Genomic DNA, 27,942 nt, shown 5'->3' with positions numbered 1-27,942 from the left:
GTATCGTCAAGGGGAAATGTCCCCAGAAAAAGAGTAAACTGGCCATGTGGTGCTGCGGCCCTCCAAAGACTTAAGTGCAAGGGATCTTTACGCGGTCTCAATTCCATTAAGAATTGAAGCTGGCTTTGTTGGAGGGTGCCTCTTTCCTCTAACCCATGCATGCTTGTTAAAGGAAATCCAAAAGCTGTCTCATGTCAGAAGAGCCACCTGGTATGGGACAGAAGAAAACAAAAAAATAATGGACTGTTCTGTTGTCACTAATTTCATAATCTTTTGGTTCATTTGACTCTCTGAATCTACAGATAAATATTATCTCAAAATCTGTAAGATTATTATGTATATATAAAATTGCTGGCCTGAAACTAATAGTCATACAGAGTATTAATTCTAGAAATAGGCTTCATCTAGCTTCCTGTTCATGTTTTCAGGCTGAGTCTCAAGCAGATAATTAGGAACAAAGTTTGTGTACTTCGGATGGGCTTAATAGATTGTGGTCCTCAAATCTTTCTGAGATCTTCTGAATATGGCATTTAAAATGTTAAAGTTTTCTACCAGTCCTAACAGTAACCTTTGAGGTCTCCAAGATGATGGGGCCCTGTAATGACAAATTCACCTGATTGTGGTACTGCTAACCACTGGACAAAACTGCCTCATGCTTTTCTGCCACTAGATTCTGTGCAAACGGTGGACACTTTTGGGTTGACAGCTGTGTTCTACCTAGCCGGGATTACCAACAAACTGACACCCAAAGATCAGCTTTCGACTACAAAATGCTCAGGACATTCAAATTGTTGAGTTCATAAGAGATTGACATAAACATTTTATAGAACTTTGAATTCAGAAATACTTAATCCTAAAACTGCCAAATACAAGCAAGCTGGATATTGTGGAAAGCTTAACAAAAAATGATTTCATTGTAAATAGTTTTACTGTGTTAGAGTTAAAATCTTTCCTTTTCTATTTAGACAAAAAGAGGGGGAAATGTTGCGGGATATCTGATCACATTGTGAACTATTGGAAAAACCTGTTTCTAGTTGTGGTATGGCTCAGCCTTAGCACACACCTTGAGTAGGATTAAAGTCAACCATAGGTCAAGAGGCAAAGAAAGCAACCAGTTGACAGGGAGTGAACACAGGAAAAAACCATAGAGAGTAAGAGGAAGTCAGGAGGACACACGGGAAGTAGAAGAGAGGAATATTGATTTGAGGTTTTTTTTTCTTTTCCTTCTGGGATATTGGTTGAGGAGGAAGGTCAGCCTGGTGCTTTCTCTGCCTCTCTGAGCTAGCAGGCTTTCACCCCAGCATCTGGCTCGAGTCTTCATTGGTAAAATTTAATGATTTTGTTAAAAATATCAACAGTGCAGTTGCTGCTCTGCCATAACCCTAAGGAAATCAGTCAAACTCCTCTCCTGAGTGAGGTAAGTGCTGAGGCTGATACTCCCAGCAAGCCAGGCACACAAGCAGAGGGTCTACAGGACAGGCAGGGGTTGTTGAGCTTATCAGTGGTCAGTTCCAAAAACAGTCTAGATAAGCAGAGGGGAGGCTGCCCAAGAATACACACTTCACTGTCAGGCTCCCTTACACCTGTCTTCCAGGGAAGTCTGAGGGTAAAGATACCCATTACTTGGCTGTCTCACCAAGAGTGTTCCCAGTGTAATTTTCCTAGACAAGTATTATTTAACTGGCTTTGCTGAGTTATGGGCTAGCAGGTATGGGCTAGCAGGATGGATCAGTGGCTAAAATCCCTTGCTGCACACACCTGAGGTTCAAACCCCAGAAACCACAAAAAGGTGGGAGAAAACCAACACCACAAAGTTGTCCTTTAGTCTCTACACTTGGGATGCATCCCCCCTCCCCAATCATATGCACACAGTAAATTCATTAAAGAAAAACAAAACAAGCAGCAATAACCACCTGGGATCCGGCGCATGGGCTGTAGCTCAGTAGTAGAGAGATGGCCAGGCATGTGTGAGGCCCCAAGTGGCTCAATCCTCAGCACCACACCCTTTAAAAAAGTATCAGTGCTTTAGCCTATTGGTGAATGGATTAATTGTTCTTACATTCCTTAAGTTTTTCCTGGAATAAGCTACTGTGATGGCAACACATCTGGGAGGAAGAAATCTCAGCTGAAAAGTTGCCTCTATCGAATTGGCTCGTAGACATGTGTCTTGAACACTTTCTTAATGGCTAATTGCTGTAGGAGGGCCCAGACCGCTGTGGGCAGCACCATCCCTCGGTAGCTGAGCCTGGGCTGTAAGAAAGGGAGCTGAACAAGCCAGTAAGCACCGGGTGTCTGCTTCGAGCTCTTGCTTCCTTTGATGATGGACTATAACCTGTACCTGCAAGCTAAAACAAACCCTTTCCTCCCCAAGTTGCTTTAGTCATGGTGTTTACTGTCACCATGAAAGCAACTTATGACAGCTACTTGTACGGTGCTGAATGGCATCAAGGAAGCCACCTGTGGCCAGTCCCTGACTGTTTCCTCTCCCCTCTGTGGGGACTTAGTCAATACCCTGACAGAGATGGCTGGACTTAAGAGGTATCTCAGTTTTGCTTTAAAGACATGTGAACCCCAGAAGATAAGACACACACTATACAAACACTTGCCATGTATGTAAGAGAGTAGTTCTGCATAAAGCACTCAGTATGAGATTATCTCTGAAAACAGCACTACTAAGACTAGCATAACTCCACAGCCACAATAGCTTACATACTAGGATCACAGGGCACTGTGGGGCACCAAAGCAGAACACTCTAAAAGGGCTTTCATTTATGGAGTAAGTGGCCAACAAGCTACCTGGCAGGAAACACGAGGACCAGGGCTAGCAGTAGGACTGGATATCTACATGAGCCTCCTAGGCTAACAGTGGGGCTGGACACTGACAGTGAGCATCCCCAAATTTCCACTTTTCCCTTTATCTTCCCATTGTCAGAGTTTTCTGGGCATTGCTGCCTTAACTTCACAGGAACTCAGGACAAAAAAAAAAAAAAAAAAAAAAGACTTAAGATGTGTTGTCACGGTCTTGTCAGCCTTAGTCAGAGCCAGGGAGGAACCCTGCCTTCTCCTGTCTTAGTGGCTCCATGGAGCTGACCATGAGGGATACTGAAGAAGGGGGAGCCCCACTTACCAGCTCACCAGTGGCATGCACTGAGACAGTCCCAGTCTTGGAGTACACAGGCTAATAGCACTGGGTAGGCACGCTGAGGTGGCGGGGGTGGGGGAAATGGGGGAACAAGCGGCCAGCTTGTCTGGTTTGGCAGTTATTCCAAGCAATATTTATTCTTCTTAGTTTTTAGCTGAAACCTTGAAAATTAAAATTGATTAGAAGGTAAGAATTAAAAATCCTTTTTGCATAACCATAAATTTTTCTCTTTATTTAAAAACAGTCAGGTGTAAACATACAATTCAAAGCAAAGCACAAACTTTAGCACAGGTAAACAGAGGGTACAACCACTAAGCACAGCAGACATCCGTTTAAACAAGTGTGAGGCTCACATCCATGTCATATCAACATACAAATGGCAAACAAAGCCTTGGAAAAGACACAATTCATGGGATACTTCTGTTTGATTTTCATATTAGTACCATACATACAGAGAAACAGCGGGAACATGAGTATTCACCCTACCACATTAGCCAAATGTAGACCTGGTCTGAAAAGGTCTACACAATGCCATCACTACCTCTTATGTTGCCTAATCTGACCGTTTTTGGTTTTCTGAGACAGGTTCACTCCACACAGCCCAGGCTAGCCTTCAACTTGATCCTCCTGCCTCAGACTCCTGAGTGCTTAGAACACAGGTGTGTGCCACCATGTCCTACCCAATCTATTTTGAAGTGTTTTTTTATGAAAACAAAATTTCATGATAGTGATATAAACAATAACCTGCCCTACTCCCTACTCCACCCCAAGTGCTGAGGATGGAACCTGAGGCCTGTGAATGCTCTATCTTCAGCCTTGGGATAAAGAACTTTTAATCTAATGCTGGGCACAGTTGTACACGCCTGTAATCCCAGCACTCAAGGAGGCAGAAGCAGGCAATCTCTGTGAGTTTGAGGTCAGCCTGGTCTACAAAGCAAGTCCAGGACAGCCAAGGCTACACAGAGAAACCCTGTCTCAAAAAACCAAAACCAAAACAAACAAACAAACAAACAAACAAAAAACAAAACAACACCCCTTCCCACCAAAAAACAACTTTTAATCTTAAAAATAAAGAGTAGATTTAGAGCTCTGAGATGTGATCTGCTCAATCCATGCCTACATTTTTGCTTGAGAGCCTACAGTGTAATTCAGATGTATACCACCTCCTTTTCTACTAAGCTCAGTAACAATGAAGAAACACTTAGGCCCTGTTGGTGAACCACACCATCTGGCTCTAAATAAACTCATGACTAGAACCCTGACTACATCAAGGGTCTCTCCTCTAGATATAAACATGACCTTGAAAAAAAAAAACAAACCCCATAAACATGGCCTTCTGGCTGTTGTGTGGAATAGAGCTGCCCTATCTGTAGGCAGCTAGAAGCAAGGCTACCTTCTTTGAGTGTAGCACAGTCCCATTTAAGGACATTTCACCTACTGTGAACTTGGGTTGAACAGCAGAAACAAAGCAGATTTACCTTCCAGAATTTTTCAGCTTTAAGAAAGAACAGCTGAGCGCCTAATAACTCTGAGAGTGTGAGGAGCAGTCTGAAGTGTATGAGGGGACACTGGTGCTTCCCCATACCTAAAGCCAGCTGATCCCCTTTGTTCCACCCGCAGGGGCGTTCTTTCAAGCCAATACTCCAAGGGGGAAGGTAAGGCTGCTGAGGCTCTACACTCTGCCAGGACACACCACGAAGAACTGCTAAAGCCTGGCTATGACTCCTTAAATCCACGGTGAAGATGTTGTGTATCTGACCGACTGTTGAGGGTCCATACTGACTTGGAATGCACTCCACTCAGCTCAGCTTGGACAGCAACACTGTGGTGGCAAGGAACTGGAAGTCAGCCTGGAGTTCTGCAGCCCTCTGTCCAAAAGATGCCCACTGAGTCTTCTAGGAAGACCCACAAGGCTTAGCCTTTAGGAAATTTTATCACTGTACATTTTCTTGGCCCTAAATGCATCCTAATGCTGAGAGCTGCCCCTTGGGGAAGGTAAGTAAGAGGGGGATGACCAGAACCTAAGTCTATTCCATTTCAGGAACTACAGCCACTCAGCAAACCCAGGCCATTAAGCTGCTGCTTGGGATGCAGGGCTTCCAGACCAGGGCCGTGTTCCACCATCTGCACCTTATCTGATACCAATACAACCAATCAAATGGCTTAATAATTATTAAACCTTAAAATTTTCCCAACATATGAGGCAGAGGCAGGCATATCTTTGAGTTCAATGCTAGCCTGGTCTACAAGAGTTCCAGGGCAGCTAGCACGATAGCACAACCCTGTCTTAAAAAAAAACAACAAAACAAACAGAAAACAAAACTTGCCAATCCAATTAACTTGTTAAGCTTGTTGCTAGGTCCAGCCTACATGCTTCCCCATACATGTTCTTAAATACTTGTAAGGGCCTAAAGGACAAGCAGGACAATGTTACATCTGACCACAAACGTTGCTGGTGCTCACAAGAACCTCTAGCAGACCTGGTAGTAGGAAGAGAGAGCTTCAAGTCTGGGGGTGAATGCATCAGGACTTCAGCATGAACACCACCCAGAACAATCCACCCATTCCTACCTACAGTAAAGGAACAATAACCCAGGCAGAGAACCTGCAACACAGCAGTGCTGCAGCCTGTAAGGCCTCTGTAGAGTCTCTGCTCCAGTTTTCTAAATGTAGAGCAGCAATCTGATGGCTATCCTTCCTCCCAGGCTGAAACAGCTACCACAGCTGCAACTGAACACGACGTCAGCTCCCCTACCAAGCAGCACAGGCAAGTTCAAGCTGGAAGAGGCACACTGAAAGACTCCAGTGTCACTCCCATTTTTTTCAAGGTCCCTCCCTCACCCCTCCATAATCCTTTATACTGACTCCTGGAGAGGAATTCACAAGTGCAGTAGGTTTTTCCACTTGAGCTGCACATGCTTACAGCACAGAGCTCAAGAACCTCCATCTTTCTCCAGAACTCTGTAGACCAACTTTCCCCCAGAGATTCTGTGAAACATCTGGATATAAGTCAATGTTAAAAATACTGAAGTTTCCATTTAATACTAAAAGAAAATACTTCCCCTGTATGCACAAATATCTAGGTAACCACAGTGGGTATGAAGTGGGACTGTGGTGAAGGAAGGGATAATCAATCTCTTCTTCCATATTAAGCAAATCTGATGCCACAGGAGATAAAAATAAATGACAATTATTAACTTCTAATCATCACCTGATCATTTGATACATTAAGATTGATTTTATTCTTGGCTTCAAAAATATAGTTTTAGGAAAATGTCTTCCATATGCATGAATACGAGTCAATGGGCAAATGAGTCTGCTAAGCAAACACCAGCCACACACAACTTTATACACTTTAAGATGTATTGGTACATGCAGTGTCATGTACCAACCAACTTCAGCCCACTGGAGCCATAGGCATCCCAATCCAGAGCAAGGGCGAAAACCTATCTCACAATAAGGTCCTTAGATTCTCTAGAAGAGACCATTGTTTCTAGAAGCAGAAAGCTTCTGCTCAAACTGCTTTAGGCAAGACACTTGAAAAATAAGAGGTCCTCATTGGGTGAGGAGCAGGGGTTGCTAATGTTCACCTCAAAATGACTCAACATCTCTGTATTTAGTCATTTAAAAGATTTCCTTCAGTCCCTGAAGATAGTGTGTATGCTGGTGAAATGAGCTCCTGGGGTGACCTCCCTCCTTCCAGTCAGAAGAACGTCTCTCCACTGTGCAGTACAGGCTTCCTTCAGCACACCTGCTCTTCAGGCTCCAGGGCACTTTTTATAGCCAAGTTCATATTCCTCCATCCTCCTCACTGAACTCAGAAGACAGGAGAATCACAGAAAGGGCAAGGACTCTGCAGCAACCTCTTAATCCAGTCAGGATCTGCAAGGAAAGCCAGCATGACCACGAGTCAGCCTCAGAAAAGACTGACAGGACAGGATATACAGAGCACCTTAGTGCAAGGATGTCAGCTCAGGAGCCCAAGCCATGTGTCCTTCCACAAAGCAGTCCAGTCTTTCAGACTCAGTTTCTAACACTCTAAATGAGGTCAAGCTGTAATAAATGCGTATTTCCCAAAGCTGAGTCTGTAATGAGATGAAGGTCAGGGCAATGAATGGTGCTTGAGAAAGCTACATGAGCTGGGGATGGTGGTGCACACCTTTAATCCCAGCCCTCAGGAGGCAAAAAGGATTAGCTGAGTTTGAGGCCCAGTCTGGTCTACATAGCAAGTTTCAGGACAGCCAGGGCAACATAGAGATACTCTGTCTCAAAAACAACCAACCAACCAAACCCCAAAATAAAACAAAAAAGCTACAAGTGTTGAAGTTAATCAAGGACTGTAAGCAAGTAGTGTATTCACATGTTTTTGAGACAGGGTCTAACTATGTAGATCCAGGCCAACCTTGAACACTCTCTCCATTCTCCTGCCTCAGCCTCCCCAGTACTGGAATTACAGGTGTATGTTGTTATGCCCTGGTTATAAATTGTGAATGTTATTCTTTCATAAAATAAAAGGAATGACAACTTTTCAGAATGACAATGGACCACACTCCTACAGCTTGCCTGTGAAATCTCTGCCCTATTCCAGTTTTCTCCAGATCCATTCTCAGAACTGAGGGTAGGGGTCTTGTTTTAAACTCCTACCTTGCCTAAACAGCACTGTAAGTCTCAATGGTAGTAGCTGCTTAATTAAGAGCTTTCCAAATCTTTTAAACTAAAATTAGGATGCTGATGACCCATGGGGAGCTGAGGTCAACTAAAAGCAGAAACAGAGACCATGCTGTCAATATGTAAACTTGAGAGAATGAGAAAGAAAAAACAAACAAAACAAAAACAGTGCAGACTGAGTTTCAAGTAGAATACTCTTGTTTTCTATTCACTATGTTTGATTTTACACATGTCTCACTGGCCTGTTTAGTTGAGTATAGGGTTAATGCGGCTCACACCAACCACCGATATTCTTGTGATTATTAGATGCCTAATCTCTTGCTCCTACCTAACATCTTATTTCTAGATAGTGCTCTGAGAAACAGCAATGCACTAAAAAACATACAGACCAACCAGGAAGTAGCCCTCAGTGGCTTCCATAAGAGCCACACCTGCAGGAGGTGCAGCAACAACGCTGTTTCTGTATAGAGCATCATTTGCAGAGCTGTCACCCAAATATAGCCCCTACAGGCTCCCTCGAGACAGGCCCTAACACTGGATTGAAGACCCTGTTGCAGACATGGACCAACAACAGCCCCCATTCCACCATCAGCTGACACACAGCTCACATAACAGGCATTGTGTATTCCCGGGACCATTTGTTAAGTGGTTCTGGCTTCACAGAGAGCAGAATGCATCTGCTCTGAACCAAGAGCAGCAGGACACTAAGCGGTATAGGGCTTGACTCCACCAACCTCAAGGCGAAGCCAGCACCCACCTTCCGGAGCAGGAAGCCGGGCAATGCTGTCGTGGAGCAAACATCGTCTGTATATTAAGCTCTGGCAGGACTGGTAGGTTAGAAAGCACCTGAAAGAAGACAGAGTCCAATCAGACGAGACTCCCTGGGACCATCAGCACCAGAAAACACCTGGTGCTAGAGAAATACCCATAGTTATTAGGGTAATGCTTCCCTCTGTGTGACCAAATCTATACCACCATGCTCTGAGGAAACACAAAGCCTCTCTCCAGAAAGTCCCAGAAACACTGGGAAAGAGTTCAGTCTGGTCCTCCTTTTTGGCATTCTTGGTAATTTGACAACACTCATATAAGCAAGTCTCATTAGTTTTTAAGATAAGGTATACAGACCATCTTTAAGAGCTCTTAGGTCAGCGGTTCTTAACCTGTGGGTTGTGACCCCTAAGGTGTTGAACAATCCTTTCACAGGGGTCATATAAGACCATTGGAAAACATAGATATTTACCTTACGATTCATAGCAAACTTAGTTATAAAGTAGCAATGAGAAACTAAAGGACCGCAACATTTGGAAGGATGAGACAACTGCTTTTTAGCTACTGGGGCTGAAGAGATGGCTCTGAAGGTTACAGTGTTTGCTGTGTAAGCATGAGTTCAGAATCCAAAACCAGTGTAACAAGCCCACTTGCATCTGTAGCCCAGTATAGAGCAGGGCAGAGAGAGGAGAATCATTGGGGCTTGCTGCTTACCAACCTAGAAGAAAAAAATGTGAGGTCTAGTCCTGAAAGAGACTTTGTGTCAAAGGAATAAAATGGAGTGTGATAAAGGACACTCAATGTTCTCCTCTGGATTCTACACACAAAAGTGAGCATACACTTCAGGCACATAGACCATAGACCATAGACCATACACCTCTTCAGGTATTGAAGATGAAATTAATGGTGCAGAAAGAAACTAACAAACTAATAGGCATTCACAGGTTCAAATCAATTCTGTCCAATGAGCATTTACGGAACACCAGCTACAGGCAAGACAGCAGAAAGGATATGAGACAGAAAGAATGTAACTGGGCTCTGGAAGAAAAATTCTAAGAGGCAGAAGTTTTCAGGTAAGCAACTAAGGACTAGAAAACAGGAGGTCAGGGGAAGGGACTCCAAAATTGACCTTGGGACTTAAGTATACAGAAAAAGATTTTACCAGAGAGAAATTATACCAATGTATTAGGAACTAACCTTAATCAGAAAAAGAGAAAACGACTTCTGTGAAACAACCCACCACTGTGGGAAAGGTATGAGCAGGCAGGGATTACTATGCATAGGCTCTGAGCCCATTGACTTGGGTAAGTTCTTACTACCCCTGACTCCCAGTGCCAGTCCATTTGTAAGATAGAAATCTCTATGGGGCTGCCCTGTGTGTGGCCACTGTAAGGATGTGGTCACTTACCAGATGTGCATCTGTCCTAATTTGTCTGGCAAGCTGACTGCAACAGATGCTACTTTGATTACAAGCCTAAAACTTACCCAGTATTAGATTGCTAAATATTCTTTCCATTCAATGAAAACAGTCTAAACATTAAACTAGAAATTAAATGTGTCAATAAAAGAAGGAATCTTAAGAGGATTCACATTATTGAAAGCTCCAGCTCTACCTCCATAAAAATGGAAACCTGGCTGGGCAGATGGCACACGCCTCTAATCCCAGCACTTAGGAGGCAGAGGCAGGCACATTTCTGAGATCTAGGCCAGCCTGGTCTACAGAGCAGGTTCTAGGAAAGCCAGGGATACACAGAAAAACCCTATCTCAACACCCCTCCCCCCACAAAAAAAATGAGAGAATGGAATCCTGGTGGAATCTGGCTGGGCATGGTAGCACAAGCTTAGGAGGGTGAGGCAGAATGATTATATATTTGAGGTCAGCCTAACAAAATAGTAGAATCTGTTAACAAAACACACATACAAAACAAGAAAATGAATGAATGAATAAATGTTATGTATAGCATATCCTGCTTTAGTTAAATAAACCTAACATTTCTGCTGAGTAGTGACACACATTGCTTTAATCTCTGTGCTCATAGAACTGCCTAGTCCAAAGGAAGGGTATCTAGGCAAAGGTATAGAAGAGTCTTCAGGAGGCAGACAAGGCAGATCTCTGTGAGTTCAAGACCAGCTTTGACTACAGTGAGACCCTATCTTTAAAAGAGAAAGATCAAGGCCAGCATGGTCTACAGAGTGAGTCCAGGACAACCAGGGCTACAGAGAGAAACCCTGTTTCAAAAACAAAACAAAACAGAAAAGAAAACAAGGAAGGAAACAAAGAAGAAAAAGAATGAAAAATAAAATGTGGTTATAAGGAGAAAAACAGCAAAGAAGAGGAATACAGAGCATTACATAGGGAGGGAGAAAGAGAAGGAAAGGAAGAGAGGGAGGGACGGAGACAGAGAGAGAGAGAGAGAGAGTAGTGAGAGCGAGAACACCACAGCTGAGGAAGCATTAGAACATCTACTGTATTCCTGCAGAGGACCTCAATGGGAGGGATGCCATACTGACCTGAGCATGGTGGCCAGTTCTCCTGAATGGAGAAATCTGGGAGCTGAGCTCAGAGCAAGTATGAAGGCTTAAAGAGGCAAGAGCAGGCTGTGAAGAGGCTACAAGTCACTGAAAAAGTTTAGCTTTCCAAATCAGAAGCGGACAGCTCTTGGAGACCTTTTGTTGGTTTTTGCAGGACTGGGCCTTGCAAATGCAAGTATGATCTATTAGGAACCCATATGCCCAACCCTAGTGAAGAGTACTGAGGACTGACATGTCAAGAGCTGACAAAGACTGAGCATCATGACTACAACTTCAGAGAATAGAGTGAGGGGATGAGAGCGGAAGCAGCAGGCCCAGGTGGAAGATAGCTACCATCATGTGCATCAACAGTGTCTGAGGCAGGGCTTTAGAGGCAGAAATGATGTTGGGGCTGGCTTTCATGTGAAGTGCTAAGGCAACATCTAAATAAGGATGCTAGGTAGGCAGGAAGTTAACTTGCAAGTCTGGACTGAAGCAGATACAGGCATATCTGTGTACAATCAGTAAGAGAACACTTAGGCATAGGCCTAAGGATAGGCACTGAGGAGATGAGCAGGAGCTGCAGATAACTGGAAATGAAGTCAGACGCTGCAGGAAAAGTAGGAAGCATGGCATCTTGGGACAAGGTGATGAAGTATCTCATTGAGGGGGTAACAGCAAAATTGAGGGCCCACCAAGGTCACCCCTATGGCCAGACTAACGGGACAGGAAATAGAAAAGATTCTTTTGTTACAAAAATTCTTTATTGGTTTTGCTATCTGACTTCATACATGTACATAATGTATTCTCGCCGATGCTATCTTATTTCCTCTCCCATGCCTGTTAGATGTCCCTCTCCTTTTCTTATGAAACTTAACCAAAAAAAGTACAAGTATAACTCTAAGACCCAAACCTTGCAAGGCAACAGCAACCCAAGCAAGCAAATAGTTCTATCCATCAAGCAGATCAGCCCTGAATGGAAACACAAGGGTGAGCAGCTGTGGGGCTTACCGGAGCCAGATGTGCCCGTTGGAACAAACAGCTTGCTTGCGATCTGTGAACGGTAAGATCTCCTTACACAGACTGCAACGTTCAGGGAAGGTCTGCTTGTTCATCTTCTTGGAGATATGTCCAATCAAGACCTGTAAGACACCATGGGTGAGAGTGAGGGGTGAACATGGGTTTCTGAGAGTAATACAGGATATGCCACAACAGGAGAGTTGTACCTCTACAGGCTAAGCTGCTGTCCAAAGAATTCAAAAACCTTCAACCAGTATCAACAGCAAAGTAAAATAAATAGGTCCAGTGACTCCGACCTCTAAGGTGAACTCTAAACTTAGGGAGAAACCTCTCAAAACCAAGTTCTCCATTCTTGCTTTGTTTTAGTTGCTTTAGAAGTCATTATAGGCTTTGTTTTTTTTTTTGAGACAGGGTTTCTCTGTGTAGCCTTGGCTGTCCTGGACTCACTTTGTACACCAGGCTGACCTTGAACTCACCTGCCTCTGCCTCCCTGAGTGCTGGGATTAAAGGTGTGTGCCACTACACCCAGCTAATAGTTATAGTTTTAACAAGGAAAAAGCATAATTTCCCTAGACAAAAAAAAAAAAAAAAAATGTGAACTATTGTGAACTCTAGAAATATGTACGTCTTTAAAAAAATTTATTTTCAAGATTTTGTTTGTGTGTGTGTGCCACTTGTGTGCAGGTGCCAACAGAGGATTCCTTGAAGCTGGAGTTACAGTGGCTGTGAATTGCCAAGTGAGTGCCAGAAACAACCTAGGTCCTCTAAGAGAGCAATAGGTGTTTTTTACTGCTGACCCATCTCTCCAGCCCACAATGTTTTAGTCTTCTGTCATAGACTTATACAGTAAAAAGACAATCAGGATTAAAAAGATTACTTCTGATGGCTCAGAGAGGACTGGTCTAGCAGCACCTGCACCTGAAATACTCCCTGAGTGATCCAGCTTGGGGAAAGTAGGTGCTTTTCTCAGTCTTACTAAGAGGGCGGGGGAAGGATGGTTGTGGGACTGAATGTGGAGCCTTGCATATTCTAGGCAAGCACTACCATTGAGCTCTGTACCTGTCTCTTTCAATTTTTAATTCTATGACATAGTAAGCTGTCCAAACAGTCTTAAACTTGCTATACTTACTCCTACCTCAGCCTCTAGAGTAGCTGCATTAGATTACAGGCCTGTGCTTCCAGACCTGGTTTAAGATTTCATTCTTTAAAGAAAAATGTCTGAAAAACATACACTTATTTTATTATTTTCTGGAAAACACACATACACATCCTTCCCTGCCTTAGAAGTATGGGATATACCAACTCTTTTTTTTTCTTTATTAATTACACTTTATTCACTTTGTATCCCCCTGTGGTTCTCTCCCTCCTCCTGATCCAACCCCTCCCTTCCTCCACCCTCTGCATGCATGCCCCTCCCCAAGTCCACTGATAGGGGAGGACTTCTTTTCCTTCCTTCTGATCCTAGTCAATTAGGTCTCATCAGGAGTGGCTGCGTTGTCTTCTTCTGTGGCCTGGTAATGCTGTTTCCCCCTGAGGGGGAGGTAATTAAAGATAACCTAAGACCCCTGCACAGATGTAGCCCATGGCAGTTCAGTATCCAAGTGGGTTCCATTGTAATAGGGATATACCAACTCTTAAGCATCTTTTTTTACTAATAACTAGTGGCCTTCCCAGGTTTGAATGAATTAATTTATTCACTTTACATCCTGATTGCAGCCCTCCTTTTCTTCTCCCAGTTCCCCTTCCTCAACTCTCCCCAGGCTGAATGTATTTATGCTTTGCCTCTTCTGGCAGTTTACAAGATTTTGCACTTTGGGTTAATTTTCTCACTCAAATCTCAAAGGGTATCTTAATTGTTAATTTGAGCTAGCCATTTCAACTCTTTAGTATATAATTACAATGAATGTGTGTAGGTTTTTTTGTTTGTTTGTTTGTTTTTGCTTTTTTTACTTGAGATAGGGGCTCACTTATGTAGCTCTTAGTTGTTCTGGAACTCACTATATAGACAAGGCTGGCCTCAAACTCACAGAGATCCTCATGCCTCTGCCTCTTGAGTACTGGCATGTACCACCACACCCAGATTAATTAAAAAATTTAAATTACCTCTTCTTACTTTTTGGCCTTTAGAATTGTAACTTACAGTCCTTCACAGCAAGGACAAACACCTTTACTCCTCTTCTCCAGATAAGCCTAGCTTCCCAACAATGCATAGCAGTGAAGATGCCCATTGTCCTAGAGCAGGAGAGAGTTGGGCCTAAGTTCTATATGAGGAAGAGCTGCTTCTGTTTATTTTTACATCATGAAAGCCAACTGCTGAAGTTGACTTGTGCATCCTCATTGACAATCCTTCTCAAGGAGGGGGATAAAAATTCTTATCTTTTTAATGTATAAAGCATATACACTTATAAGACAAAAACAAATACATAATAGGTCCGTGGTATTATTAACAAGTTATGGGCAAGAACTAGGCGAGGGGAAAGTGGGGCAGCTGGGAATGAAAAAGAGGTTGAGAAATGTATATTACAGGCCCAGTAGTCAGAACATCTAAAACTGCAGTGAAATCAATACCATAAGCTGAAAGGTCTTTATATGAAGCATAACTAGATTCTTAAGACACAAAAGTCATTCTTTTAAGCAGAACTGAGATGCTATGGCAAAGTAAGGTTCAATCTTTCCATTGTTTTCATACTAGCTAAGCCAAATCCACAGAACCACGTTAGACATGGGTCTGCAAGCACACAGCACCCTAAACAAGAATCCTAAAGTAAGAACAGACACCATTACTTTCCATAAATGCTTTTGCTAGTATATCACAAATTATAATAATTCTAACCAGTCCCATGACTGTGAAAAACAATATTCTTCCAGACAATTTAGACCACAGGAAAGAAGGTTTATAGGTTTACTTTTTTTTTTTTTTATAGGTTTACTTTTCAAGAAGAAAAGTCTCACCATGACCAGTGCCTCTTACTATGTTCAAGATCACTGCAATTGTCCTGTGGGCAGCAGTTTTAGGGGTGGACAAATGCACTGTGAATGGCTTGGAAGGGACAAAACTAACTGGAGTTCTCATTTTCAATGAGCCTTTAGGCAGAGAGCATCAATCTCCAGAATGAAAAGGACGGAATTGTGATTTAACCTTTTCAGTGCACAGTCTGTTCCTTGGTAGGGAGCTTTTTAGGATTTAGCAGCTCTAATGGTGTTCCCTGACCAAGCCTGGGAAGCTAGGTAACAGTTTCTTTTCTGCAAGAATCTTCAGAATCCCCAGGATCATAACCTGTATCAGGAACCTTACTGAGGAGAACATCCTACCATATTCCTTAAGCTTGTAGCCATTCTGGTCTCTGGGGGAACCTTGAAGCCTGTAGAATACACTGCAGACAAAAACTATTACATTGTTCCAGTACCCAAATAAATGTAACAGCCCAGTTTAAAAAAATAAATTGGACTTAGTAACTGTTTTATTTACAATATCCAACCTTAAGCCTTTCGAATAGAAAAAATGCATCACAATAAACCTTTGTAAGACATGACGAAGAGAGCACAGGTGGGCATCTCCACTGCTGTGACTGTCTATCACACACCATTTGCCACTGCAGACTCCTTAGCTCATCCACAGCCTGGAAATGTCACCTGGCAAACCCTGCACATCAGTCAAAGGCACATGAATGGAAGAAAGTGTGTTCTCAGCATCAATCGTATTTCCCATCTATTATTCCCTTGTACCTCATGACAAACAGTTACCTCAGTAATTCTAATGCCAAAGCCAACACAAGATCTTTCTACCTAGTGACAAGAGCAGCTGGTTCATAATGCTAGCAGTTTTGGGAGACACCTACCTGTGCCGTTCTGTCATCATAATCCTCGTCAGACATGAGAAAGTTACAGAGACCCCTGGTGGGGATGCTGGTGTTCTCTGTGATCCAGGTGTGCAGGTACACTTCTCCCAGGACCCGCTTCATGTGTTCCCTGGTCAGGTGCATCTCCACAGCCTCAATTTTCCCTTGGATCTCAAGGAGCTTTTCCTCTATGGGTTCACGGCCTCCGGGGTCTCCCATGGCAGTGAGTGAGTCCTCAGGGGGCTCCTCCGTGTCACCCTCTTTGCTCTTCTCCTGTAGGGCAGCCTTAGTACCCTGCTTGGAAGTACCTTCTTCTTGCTGCTCATCCTCACCATCACCCATCCCAGGTGAGTCAACCAGTAAGATTTTTGAGTCTTCATGGGTGGGTTTCCATAAGGCCTCTGAAGGGGATTTCTGCATTGACTGATACAAAATCCTTAGGAGGAAAAGCTTAAAACGCCAAAAATAGGTAACCCCACTGCTTTCAATCTTTTTTTCCAAGGCTTCATGTAAAAACTGAGGGATATGCTTATCTTTTAAAATTTTCCAGCGGACTAAGTCAATCAAGTCCACCTGCTTAAAAAGATTCTGAACAGAAGACTCCAGCAGCTGAGCAGCCGCCTCTTCAAAAGACTTGAGAGTGACAAACTGGACCTGGTAGTTCTTGCTCACAGGATGGAGGCCATTGATCATGCCCTCAGTGGTGATGATGGCCAGATAAGCACCACAGGGGCTTACTGCAATGCCATGAGTCCTCACTGAGCCAAACATATCTGAGAGTTTAATTAGTTGGTGTTCAAACTTTAATGCAACATCTGTGAAAATGGGAATCAACTGCCTCACCTTCCCATCACTAGAACAGGTGTACACTGTTCCATTCTGCTTGTCTGCAGTGATGGAGACAATGGGCAGTGAATGAAGGCCTGTGACGTGGGAATTGTGAACATTCAAGCCTGCTTTGGAAATCAGAAGAAGACACCAGAACACATAGGAGCCTCGTGCGGCTACCACTAAGCTACAGCTACACTTCTGGTAAGGGTGATAAAGTGGCACACATTTGATGCTGTGCACAGGCAACTGGTCCATTTCTTTCCACAAGACAACAGGCTGTCTTAAAGTAAAGTAGCCTTTGACTGCTTTGAGATTGACAGGGAGAATTTTTACAGGTCCAAAAGCACTGCCTACAATAAGGCCGCTCATTTTGCGATTATTGTGCTCATATTCCCACCAAAACAAAACACTGGGGGAGCTGATTCCTGACTCAATGGTGTTGCACGAGGAGATGGACTCCTTCCCCATGAAAGGCAGCTGAAACTGCCACACAGCTATATTCCCATTCTCAAAGAGGACAGCCAGGAGCACACTGCTCACATCCCGGCATTCGTTGTTATGCTTGACTTGCTGAGTGGTACAGATACCTGACCACTCCATTCTGACTGGGGTCTGCATGCTATGTCTCCTCTGAAACTCAGCAAAATCCCCAAGATTCCCTTCAGGAGCCTCATTTTTAGAGAGTCTGTAACTGGTCTCATAAAGACGTTCTCCATAAATCTCAGTCAGATCAACCAGCTGAACCCACTGGAGTCTGTTGAGGTTCACCTGCACAGTCAGGCGATTGTCCATGGTCAGTGCTGCCAAGAGGCACCTGCCATTGGCATCACAACCCATGGGAGACCAGCTGGTGTATTTGAAGCCCCGCATTGGGGGCAATGCCTTCCCCTCAGGGTTGAACATCCTGTCTAACATGAAAGTCTGGCTGATGGTGGGGTCTTTAGAGGAAGCAAACTTTTCCTTGCACTCAGCAACTTCTGTTTTTGAGCCAACCTGAAAATAAAAGATACAGAAGCTAGCAGATAAATATTCACCCATAGTTAACTGACTCACATTAACAAGCATTAATAATTTTATATTACACATACTCTAATACTACACATTATATTAATTCAGCTAATTTTGGCATTATGTGCATTTAAAAGATCAAATACCAGGTGTGGTGATACACACCTGTTAATCCAAGCACACCAGAAGCTAAGATCACATGTTCAGCCACCTGAAGCTAGATAAAACAACTCTCTCTCCAAACAAAACAGAAAATAATGATTAAAAAACAATTCAAAAATCAAGTATGTTTAAAGATTAAATGTGAATTTACTCAAAGAAATGGTTTTTTAAAAGATTTACATAAATGTGACTGTTCATGGCTTGTCTATATTCTTTTTAGAACTGGCCTATGGAATAGACATTTGATCCACCAAGAGTAAGAGAAACACTAAGCTAAGGTAGTCACAAAACAGCGGCAGTTTTAACAGTCAGGGATATATGTACCCATAATCTTTTTTTGCTACAGTAAGATATTTGGGTTGTTATAATAGCTCTGTGACACATGCAGAAGATCAAAACCAAAGGCCTCATGTATGCTAAGTAAGTATTCTACCACTGAGTTACATTTCCAGCCCAACCTCAGACTTTTTATTTATTCTCTCTCTCTTTCTCTGTCCCCCAACTCTTCTACCTTGTTGAGGCAAAGTCCTTTTTGCTTCTGCTGTGCTTGTGTACTCCAGGTTAGGTAGCTGGTCAGCTTCTTTATGATTCTTCCATCTTTGCCTTTCATCTTACTATAGGAATGTTGGGGTTACACGTACAAGCCATCACATTGGGCTTTTTCATGTTTTTTTTTTTCCTGGGTTTGAACCAAAGTCATATCAAGCTTGTGCTTTTTACCTGCTAAACCTCTTTACTGCCCAACTCCAGACTTTTTAATCTGCAGTTTCTTTAACAAATCACACACATTGCGTTGGCTTACTCTTGCTGGCTCTCATCAGACTTCTCTATTCCACCCACTGCTTTTTCTGGCTCCTTTGCCTGACTTACTTCTTCCCATCTGTCCTACCAGGTCTAATCTTCGAGGCCTTCTTAGATCATTCTAACTTTGCTTTATCATCCCCTTGTGTGGGTCTGTAACATGTATCACATGCTCATCCAAATGGTGAAAGCTCTGTAAAAAGATTTTAAAGAAAAGATAAAGGAAGTTATCAATGACTAAAATTAAAGCCAGGAAGGCTAAAGCCAAAAAGAACATAAAGGTTGATCTAAAGCTATTTCCACTATACTGAAAGTAGGAAGAACTCCATCCATTGGTTTTAGAGAAACAGATAAAAGGTATGGTGGCACACACGATTGGGGACACAGGGCTTGGAGTATTACCCCAGCAAGTTCCCTACCAGCTGGGAATATGTGGCCAGATTTCATCTCAAAAAGCCAAAGAAAATAAAGGAGAAAAGGAAAAAAGCAAAAAAAGTAGACTCTTTCCATTTTGATGTTAAGTGCCAATCCTTTTAAGAAACTTGATCTTGGAAATGGAAAGGGTAGGACATGGTTGAAGGGGAGTCCAAATCCTTTCAGTATATGGATTTATTAAAAGTGACTTGATGTTAAGTTCCCAAGCACTGTAGGTATGCTCTAAAACACAAGCAAAACTTGGAAAATATTCATAAGAACCAGTCACTAAGAATAGATGTCAGGTTTAAAAGATCTTTCAACTGTTAAGTGCACACAAGCTGTGAAGCCTAATTAATAACAAAATTCCTCAATGTATCAGCAGTGAACACTATGTGAGATAGCAACAGAACTGGGGAGATGTCTCAGTCAGTAAAGAGTTTGCCCTGAGCACAACGAACTGAATTCAAGCCCATAACTCATTTAAAGAGCTGGGTACAGTATGTGCCTGCAATCTTAGTGAGGTGGAGGCAGCAGATTCCTAGAGTTCACAAGGCAGCTTCTTCTTAAAGTCATTACATAATACTATCCTAAAGTGCTTCTGGAAAAAAGATGTCTATGGACAGTTAGGTTTTGGAAATGCTTAATATTACCCACCAATCTTCCAAGAAAAAAAATGGGAGCAAATAAAATGCCTTCTCCAGGGAGGCACTGTAGAGGTATGTTTAACCAGAGCTAGGTAACCGTCTTTTAAAAAGTAGCCGTTTGAAACAGAACTTGCTAACCTACCCCAACACATACTGTATAAGCGGCTATGAAGGTATGTCCGTGCATTCTCAATTGCTAATTGCTGCGCCAGGCTGCTGGGATTTATAAATGCTTGTCTTATCGCTTCCTCACCTGCTGAAGAAGAAAGGCAAGTTGCCATGGGGGAGGAATTTCTCACACTATGCTAATAGCTTTTTTGTATTAGAAAAGTGTAGATTTGGAGCAATGAAGTGCTGGTGTGGAAGAGAAGAGAGAAAAGAAAAACAGAGATAGAATGGCAGGAAAGTCAGGTTAAGTTAGAAGGGCTAGCAGAGGGACACCCCCAGCAAACAGGCCTTACATTATACATACCATATGTCTCTGTTTTAAACCCCAAATGAGACCCCTGAAAGCCCTGCAATAAGAATTGGTAGCCAAAATATCCCAATCTTATGGCATCTAGAGATGGAGGATAGCACTGATCTTGACCAGCAGGGAAAAATGCTGTGGTTTTGTGTAGTAATTTCTAATTTAAGGACCTAACCTTTTGAAAGTTGGGAGGTTGCTAGAGCTCATCACTCAATCATACTCCTGAGTTTCAAGCTGACCACTCCCATATAAAGGCTGATTCAGGAAGGCTACTTGAACCTCCAAGTAGCAGGGAGCAACTTTAAAGTAGAGGATGTGTGATTTCCAAACACAGACAATAGTCATTTCATGTAGTACATAGAGATAACACTCCCATAAGCAATGCTACACAATACAACTAGGTCATAAATAGCATTAGGATTTGGAACTCTTTTATCTATTAGTATTTAGGCAGCCTGCTTCTGGGTTGCCTAGCAACCTATGATTGTCATCCTGTGTCACCCACCAGGTAGCCACACCTGGCAGGCGTGGTTAAGTTGCCTCCTTAAAAGGATCAATCCACTACTTTGTCTCTATCCTGCCCTCTTCCTTTTCTCTGTTGGGGTGCCCTTTCTCTCCCCCCCCCATGTCTCGCTCTCTCCTTCTCTCTCTCCTCATTTCCATTTAATAAACCTCTTTCATATAAAATCTGTGCCCCTCATCATTTCATTGGTCCTAACATTGGTGCGTTGGCCGGGAAGGGCTCTCTTGGTAGCACATGGTCTGGTCACACCAGGAACCCTTAACTGGACCACAAATGCCTGCAACAGATTTTTCTTCTGCTATCTCTAACCACCACTCAACCATATATGCCTTAAAACCTACACTTTTGCTCAACTTCCTTGCCCTTACCACACACACCTGTCCCTCTGCTCAAGGCCACTCAGACTTGGTGTCCTGCCATATGCTCTGAGCACCCGGGACAAGGTGGACACTCATGCTGTGCCAGAATCAGCTTGGGGAAACTAAAATGCTCACGCTAGACCCTGAAACTGCTGTTTTGTATACAGACACAGCCCATTCCTAAACTACTGCTACTAGGTAAGCAATTGCTGGGGACTCTGCACACACAGAGATAGTTTACATTGTGCTGCTGCCTCAGGCCCCACAGGTGAAGTTTTAAATCTCCCAAGGAGCACCTGCTGCTAGATGCTGGCTTGCAGAGGAGGGCTTTCAGTTTCGAAGACTTCCCACCACGGGCAAGCAGAGAATTTTGAACTGGGCTGGGACAGCCATCCCACCAGCAAGCACCTGGTCTCACTATGCCGCTATGGCCACAAACCACACATGGCTACCCGCCATCTTGATTTTAGGATAAGGAGGGTGGAGCCATAGCTTCACTGCCATCTCCACTAAGGACAAACATATGGTTTCACCGCCATCTTAACTTAGGGCAATCAAGGGCACTCTGATGATTGGCAGCTATCTTGGATATAAAAAACAAACAAACAAACAAACAAAACTGCTGTGGTTTCCCCACACTGCCAGCTGCTTTTACTACTCTGTTTCTGTCCCACTGTTTTCAGAGCTGCAAAACTGCAGTCCTTTGTAGACCCTAAAAGGCCACTGCACTCCTTCCTACCTCCATTCTAAAGCTGCCTATCTGCCCCATCCTTTCCTGCAGATGAGATTCAATCTATGAGAACTTGGCCTTACTGCTGATAAAGCCCTGGTACCAGGCACCAAGGTTCTCGGGCTTAGCTGGGCTAAGCCCATGACCTGCCCTGCTATTTGGTTGACGAACCACTAGCAGCATGGTTCATTTCCATTTCCTCTTTCTCATTTGCAAGAACAGCTTCCTCATATTCTCTCCTCTTAGGGAAACCTCTGGCGTCTACACCTATATTTACCCTACTCAAATGTCTAATATCCAGTAACAGTAAGAGCGATCCATGAAGTAAAAAACAATTTCCTATTTCTCTTTTCTCAAAGTCTTGTCTGTTTGTTTCTTTCTGCCTATTATCTCACTAAATATACTCTTTGGTTTCTTTTTATAATCTCAAAAAAAATCTTAAAATTAAACTGTAAACCTTAAGGTGAGCACGTGGAATGAACAATTTTAATCATAATTAATTCTCTGTTTATTTTATCTCCTTTTAGACTAGGACAGCAACAAGTCTCGTTTTAAATTGCTATGGATTTTTATAAAAATTCAAAGTTACATTTTATAATATATATGATTCAACCCTGGTTCAAAATAATTTTTATAAAATTTCAAAGTTATAAAGGTCTATTCAAATTAAGCTAATTTAAAATTTACATCTAACTGCCTATGTCTCTATCAATTCCTAAATTAATAAATGCTGTTTCACCTGCCATGAGCTGCCTATGATCCAGATTCACCACTAGGCTTTCTGGCTAAATAGGTTTGCTATAATAAATTCAAATGTAATTTTAAAATTACTTTATACTGTTCTACTATATTGTTAGTTTTAAAACTCGTAACTTGGGTTACTACATACAAGTTTTTACCAATACTCTAAATTAATATCTATTAATTTTAGAGGCATTTATTTACATTAAAACTTGATCATTGTGCTATATCTTCACTATCAAAAGGTTAAAATATGCTTGGTCTTGTTTTCTAAAAATGGTAATATTATTAATAGTATAGCCTTAGACTTTTATAAGCTATGAACTTTTTATATACTAAATCATACAGATTGCTACATTCCATCATTCAAAACCAGCTGATTGGTGAGTCTTCCCTTCGGGTTGGCATCAATTCCTGGCTACAGATTGCTACATTCATACACCCAACACCAGCCATTTGGTGAATCTTCACTTCTGGTTGGCACTAAACGCTTCCTACCACTCTCACCAACCTACATTCAAACCCTTCATCTAGGACCATCTACTCCCTCAGGTAAGATTTCCCCTCTACCGGCATGGTTTCCCTGTTTCCCTCCCTCCCTCATCTATGAAAATCCTAGCGTTAGGTAAACTAGTTGTGCCCTTGGTCTCTGGCCAAGGCTGATGAGCTGTTGGAACAGACTATACCAATCTACTGAGTCAAACCTTGCTCTTGGGATGCCTTGACAGGTCACTGATTCCTACCTGCCCAATGGGAATAGTTCATTCATCTGTTCCTCCAGATTCTCCTCTGGGATGTCTTCTAGAGAATTTCAGATTTCTACACCTAGTGCCTGATTTAAGGGCCTCTAAGCTTACACACCTCTGTAACCAAACTTGGCCTCAATTTCCTTAGATGACAGATCCAAAGCAAAATGTTTTAATTACTGCCAGTGATTGGGTAAATGGAGGTTCCCATGTTCAAGTCTCTTTGATCCAAACCTTCCACCTCTGTTCACTCTCCCAAAAGCTTTAAATGTACACCTAAAGAATTTTTCTCCATAACCTCCTTAACTTTGTTTTCTGCCTTCAGTATCCTGCCAGACCCAAGTGTTTCCTACATCCACAACAGCACCAAAGCAGCTACCTCAGGTGTCCAGTCTGACCTCACAGACTTCCATCAAGCTGGACCTGCACTTTCCCTCCCAGCCATGGATGTTCTCACAGACCCTGGACAGCATCAAAACAGCTTGTTCTTCTTGGACTTGGCCAGCACTTCAACATTTTGACCTCCCTACAGTGCCTGCGTCAGCAGGAAGTAGCCAGAAGAGAATCTACGCCCAGTATTCACTTGTTACTAACAAAGGGCTGGAATGGTGTGCTTCAGGCCCAGGACAAGCAGCTCCGGGTTCACCCAGCATTCCTCAGTCCCTATCTCCTGCTGGGCATGGCTGGCAAGTCCACCCTCTACCCTGAACTTTCCGGGGCAGAGGCTTCCGCTCCTCCTGACCAAGTAATCTGGACATTTTGTTGCTATTACTTCTCTCTCTTCCCCTTGCATGGCAACCAAGAGCTGCTTCCAATGAACCTAAATTTATATACTTTAACTTGCCTTACATGAGAAGCAGCCCAAGCTCATTTTTTAATTTATAGAAAAAGGGTGAAATGTTAGTATTTAGGCAGCCTGCCTCTGGACTGCCTAGAAACCTATGATGTCACCCTGTGTCACACACCTGGCAGGTGGGGTTAAGTTGCTCCTTAAAAGGATCAACCCACCACTTTGTTCCTCTCTTGCCCTCTTACTCTCCTGCCCTTCTGCTCTCTCTCCTTTCTCTGTTGGGGCACCCCCTCTCATGTCTCGCTCTTTCCTTCTATGTAATAAACCTCTTTCATATAAAATATATGTCCATCATCATTTCATCGGTCCTAACACTATCTGTAGTCTAACAGGAAAAAACTGAGACATTCTTTTTTTTTCAGATTAATTTTTTATATGTATGAATGTCTGTCTGCATGTATGTATTTGCCTTGTTTCAGTATCTAAGACAGTAACTTACAAATAGCTGATGATCAATGTTTAAGCTGTGACTTAACAGAATCACAGAGCAACAGCTTCAAAAATGCTTTAGCTGTGCCACACACTAAAATCTTCCCCAAGATTACAAATTATCTACTATTTGAGTTGAAGCAATAGCTATCAGGACAATACTGGATACATTTAAATCTTTAGGGACAATCAATATGTAGGGCACAGAATTGCCAGATCTCTGAATAGTCATACCATTGCAACAACAAAGGTCTCTCATGTAAACTCTTTATCAATTAGAGGGCTATATAAATAGAATTTCTGCTACTATTTAAACAGTGTGGCAAATGTCACATGTAGCAAAATGTCAATTTATCAGAATCTTGGTATCACCTTCAAATCACACTTAAAACATTAACCCAGACTTTTCCTTCATTCCTGAAGCGTTGAATTATATTCTTGTCTTAGGCACTAACATGTACTCAGTGCCAGACATTAAATGATAATGCTATATGTTTTCTGTATGTTTCTTTATGTTGTTGTGGTTTTGGTTTTTTGAGATAGGGTTCCTCCATATAGCCTTGGCTGTCTTGGACTCGTTCTGTAGACCAGGCTGGCTTCAAACTCAAAGAGATCCACCTGCTTCTGCCTCCCTCAGTGCTGAGATTAAAGGCATGAGCCACCAGCCCAGCTCGATGTTTTATGTATGTATTAAACACAATTCTCCATAAAGCCTAAACAAGGTAGGCTTTAGTATTTATGTTTTATAGATAGGTCTATCTTGTACCAAAGCCCAGTCTCTTAACCCCCTCTTTTATCCTCAGCCCAGCAATCATTTGCTTACCTCTAGCCCAGGCCAGTCTCACACTCCTTACCTATACCAGACCATTCTACCCTCATGAAACTGAAATAGCACTCAAGAAACTTCCTGGACTAACCTTTCTAATCCTAAACTGGGTGTCATTTTCTCCGACTCTAGATGAAATGCTTCAGCTCCAGGTGAGCCATCAATACTTAGGCAACAGTTATACACAGTCACTCATGATTAAAGATGTGTGTGCATAAACTGGATGTTTCACTTGACATCTTGGATGGACTTTGAGTTTCTTGATAAACCAAACACTATCATTTCTTAGGACTGCTAGAGACTCAGTGACATTGATGTAAGTGCCTCCCCTTAAGAGTAAATTCTCTGTCAAACATTCAGTTTTTACCATATAGACACTGATTTTCTCTAGCTGGTGGGCAGTGACTATTGAAATAGGAAGTTCTTTTTCAGCACCTTTCTTCTGCTTGCTTCCCTCCTATGTGGATAACTTAAACAGCACTGCCAGCACCTACCGAATGTGTTCATATTTGAGTCGTTTCATCCAGATCTTCTTTAGGAGGAGCTTACATGGCTCAGTCAGTCAAGGTGACTACCTACCTAATTTAAGCTGTAAACCTGTAATCCCAGGCAGGATTATCAAGGTCAAGATGCTATGAAAGAAAGAGAAACAGAGAGAGAGATTGAGAGAGAAAGCAAGTTAGCCAGCTGGGAATGCTGGCACACATCTTTTATCCAGCATTCAGGGAGGCAGAGGCAGGCAGATCACAGTGAGTTTGAGGCCAGCCTGGTCTACAAAGTGAGTCCAGGGCTACACAAAGAAACCTTGTCTCAAAAAAAAAGGGGGGGGGGAGCAAAATGAAAGAAATAGTATCCAATTCAACACAGTGTTTGAAATTTGAATTAAGTGTGCTTAAAGAGGGTTCATGAGGAGTATTCAAAAGCTACCCATGACTAAAGGCTGGAATTTGGAATGGCTGCCTAGAAGAGTATGGAAAACTTCACTTTCAAATAAACATACTACTACATGTGTACATAGCTTTTTGGCACTCCTTGCCACTAGACTACATTTATTTGTACATGATCGGACAAAGAACGTAAGTTCCTTGAGGGCAGCGACTGTCTCCACCCTGATTTATCCTAGAACCTCGGTGGGCACCTACTCATCTACTCACTCACTCACTCACACACTTTGACAGACTATGTCCTGCATATACATACAGAACTATAAATAAAAGTAAACTTTCACATTTCTAGGCACAACATAACTCACTACTTTAAAATAAACGGTGTTTGAAAATGGTTACATTAATACAATAAAACTTTAGGAACCCTAAAGTTCGGGTGCAGACTTGGGTTATATGAAGCTGAAGGCACTAAATTTACAGAGACCTTGCACATGGAAGTCTTACCACTGGATGTTCTCTGAGGTTCTATTTGTCGTCCCACTTTCAAATATTTAGAATATAAACTACAATTTACCTGTCTACACAAGGAGCATTCACAATGAAATCGTCAAACAGGTAAGACGACGAAATAGACCAGTTTTTCTTCTCAAAGCAAAACTGGCGCGAGAGGAGGGCGCATGCAATACCGTATAAAAACAAAGCCAACCCTGTGTCTCGGGGAGTTGGCTTCAGACAATAGAAGCAACGGTAGAGGTAGGTCTGGGGTTGGGTCAACTGGGGGTGGAGTCACAGGAGTCTCAGAAAGCACCCGTGCAATCGGCGCTAGCTGCCCCTTCAGGAATCAAAGACTGGATGGTGGAACCTGGCTCGGAGGCGGGGGGCTTGTATCGGTGTGTGTGCGGAGGGGTGGCGGTAATAGCGCAACAGCTTGTAAGGCTTCTTAAAAGCTGCGGTGATGCTGATCCCTTCCTTCCTAAGAGTTGGATGCGCAGGAACTCCGAGAACCAGGTGCAGGACAGGCTTCCCTTGGGATCCATGACGCGTCCGCGGGAAAACCACAGGCGGTGAGCCCGAGGTTGAGCCGTGGAGGTGACTTACCTTGAGGAGGCAGCTGCTGAGAGGTGCAGGCACCGACGTGCGGTGGATCACCAGGTCCTGGCCTGGGTTGTGCACATCACAGATAAGCTCCAGGACGGCGATGCTGCGGGCCGTGGACACAGACAGGCGGTGGTCCTCAGACCAGGCTAGCGGCTCCAACCCGCTCACCGCGTACTGCAGCTTCACCGCAGGTTCCCGCCGCGTCACCATGAGGCGGAACGCGGCGCTGGGCCCGGGGGCCGCGTCGGCCGCCGGCTCCTTCCCGCCCCCTTCGCCCTCCTCCTCTGCAGACGGCGAGGGCTCGTCGGCCTTGGGCCCAACCCGGGCCTGCTCCGCCTCGCTCATCTTCCCCGGTGCGCAGAGATCGGGTTCCCGGGCGCACCGAGCGCTTGCCACCGTCCACTGGCCGCCGCCTGCACTACGGCGCTGCCCTCCGCGCCCTCCGCGGCCGTTCGCACCCCTCAGGCCCCGAG

The 27,942-nt window shown here is 43.3% G+C and overlaps 1 protein-coding gene across 2 annotated transcripts; it reads right to left on the bottom strand.

Moving 5' to 3' along the window:
• Nucleotides 1-3,351: 3,351 nt before the first annotated feature.
• Nucleotides 3,352-27,935, bottom strand: Gtf3c4 (general transcription factor IIIC subunit 4). 2 transcript variants are annotated; one of them, XM_055599904.1, is made up of 5 exons: nt 27,470-27,935; nt 15,949-17,772; nt 12,101-12,231; nt 8,545-8,656; nt 3,352-7,024 (listed from the first exon to the last, which is right to left on the bottom strand). In XM_055599904.1, the coding sequence occupies exons 1-5, from the start codon at nt 27,812-27,814 to the stop codon at nt 6,932-6,934; spliced, it is 2,505 nt and encodes an 834-aa protein (XP_055455879.1). In that variant the 5' UTR covers nt 27,815-27,935; the 3' UTR covers nt 3,352-6,931. The 2 variants fall into 2 exon arrangements, with proteins under 2 accessions (XP_055455879.1, XP_055455880.1); XM_055599905.1 differs by having other exon boundaries at nt 8,568-8,656; nt 27,470-27,934.
• Between the last annotated feature and the right edge of the window lie 7 nt (nt 27,936-27,942).

This window comes from Psammomys obesus, unplaced genomic scaffold (genome assembly GCF_907164565.1).
Source record: "Psammomys obesus unplaced genomic scaffold, mPsaObe1.curated_primary_1811, whole genome shotgun sequence".
In the NCBI taxonomy this organism is placed as follows: domain Eukaryota; kingdom Metazoa; phylum Chordata; class Mammalia; order Rodentia; family Muridae; genus Psammomys; species Psammomys obesus.
Note: the sequence above shows the minus strand (reverse complement) of the source record. Positions and strands in the feature narration are given on the sequence as shown.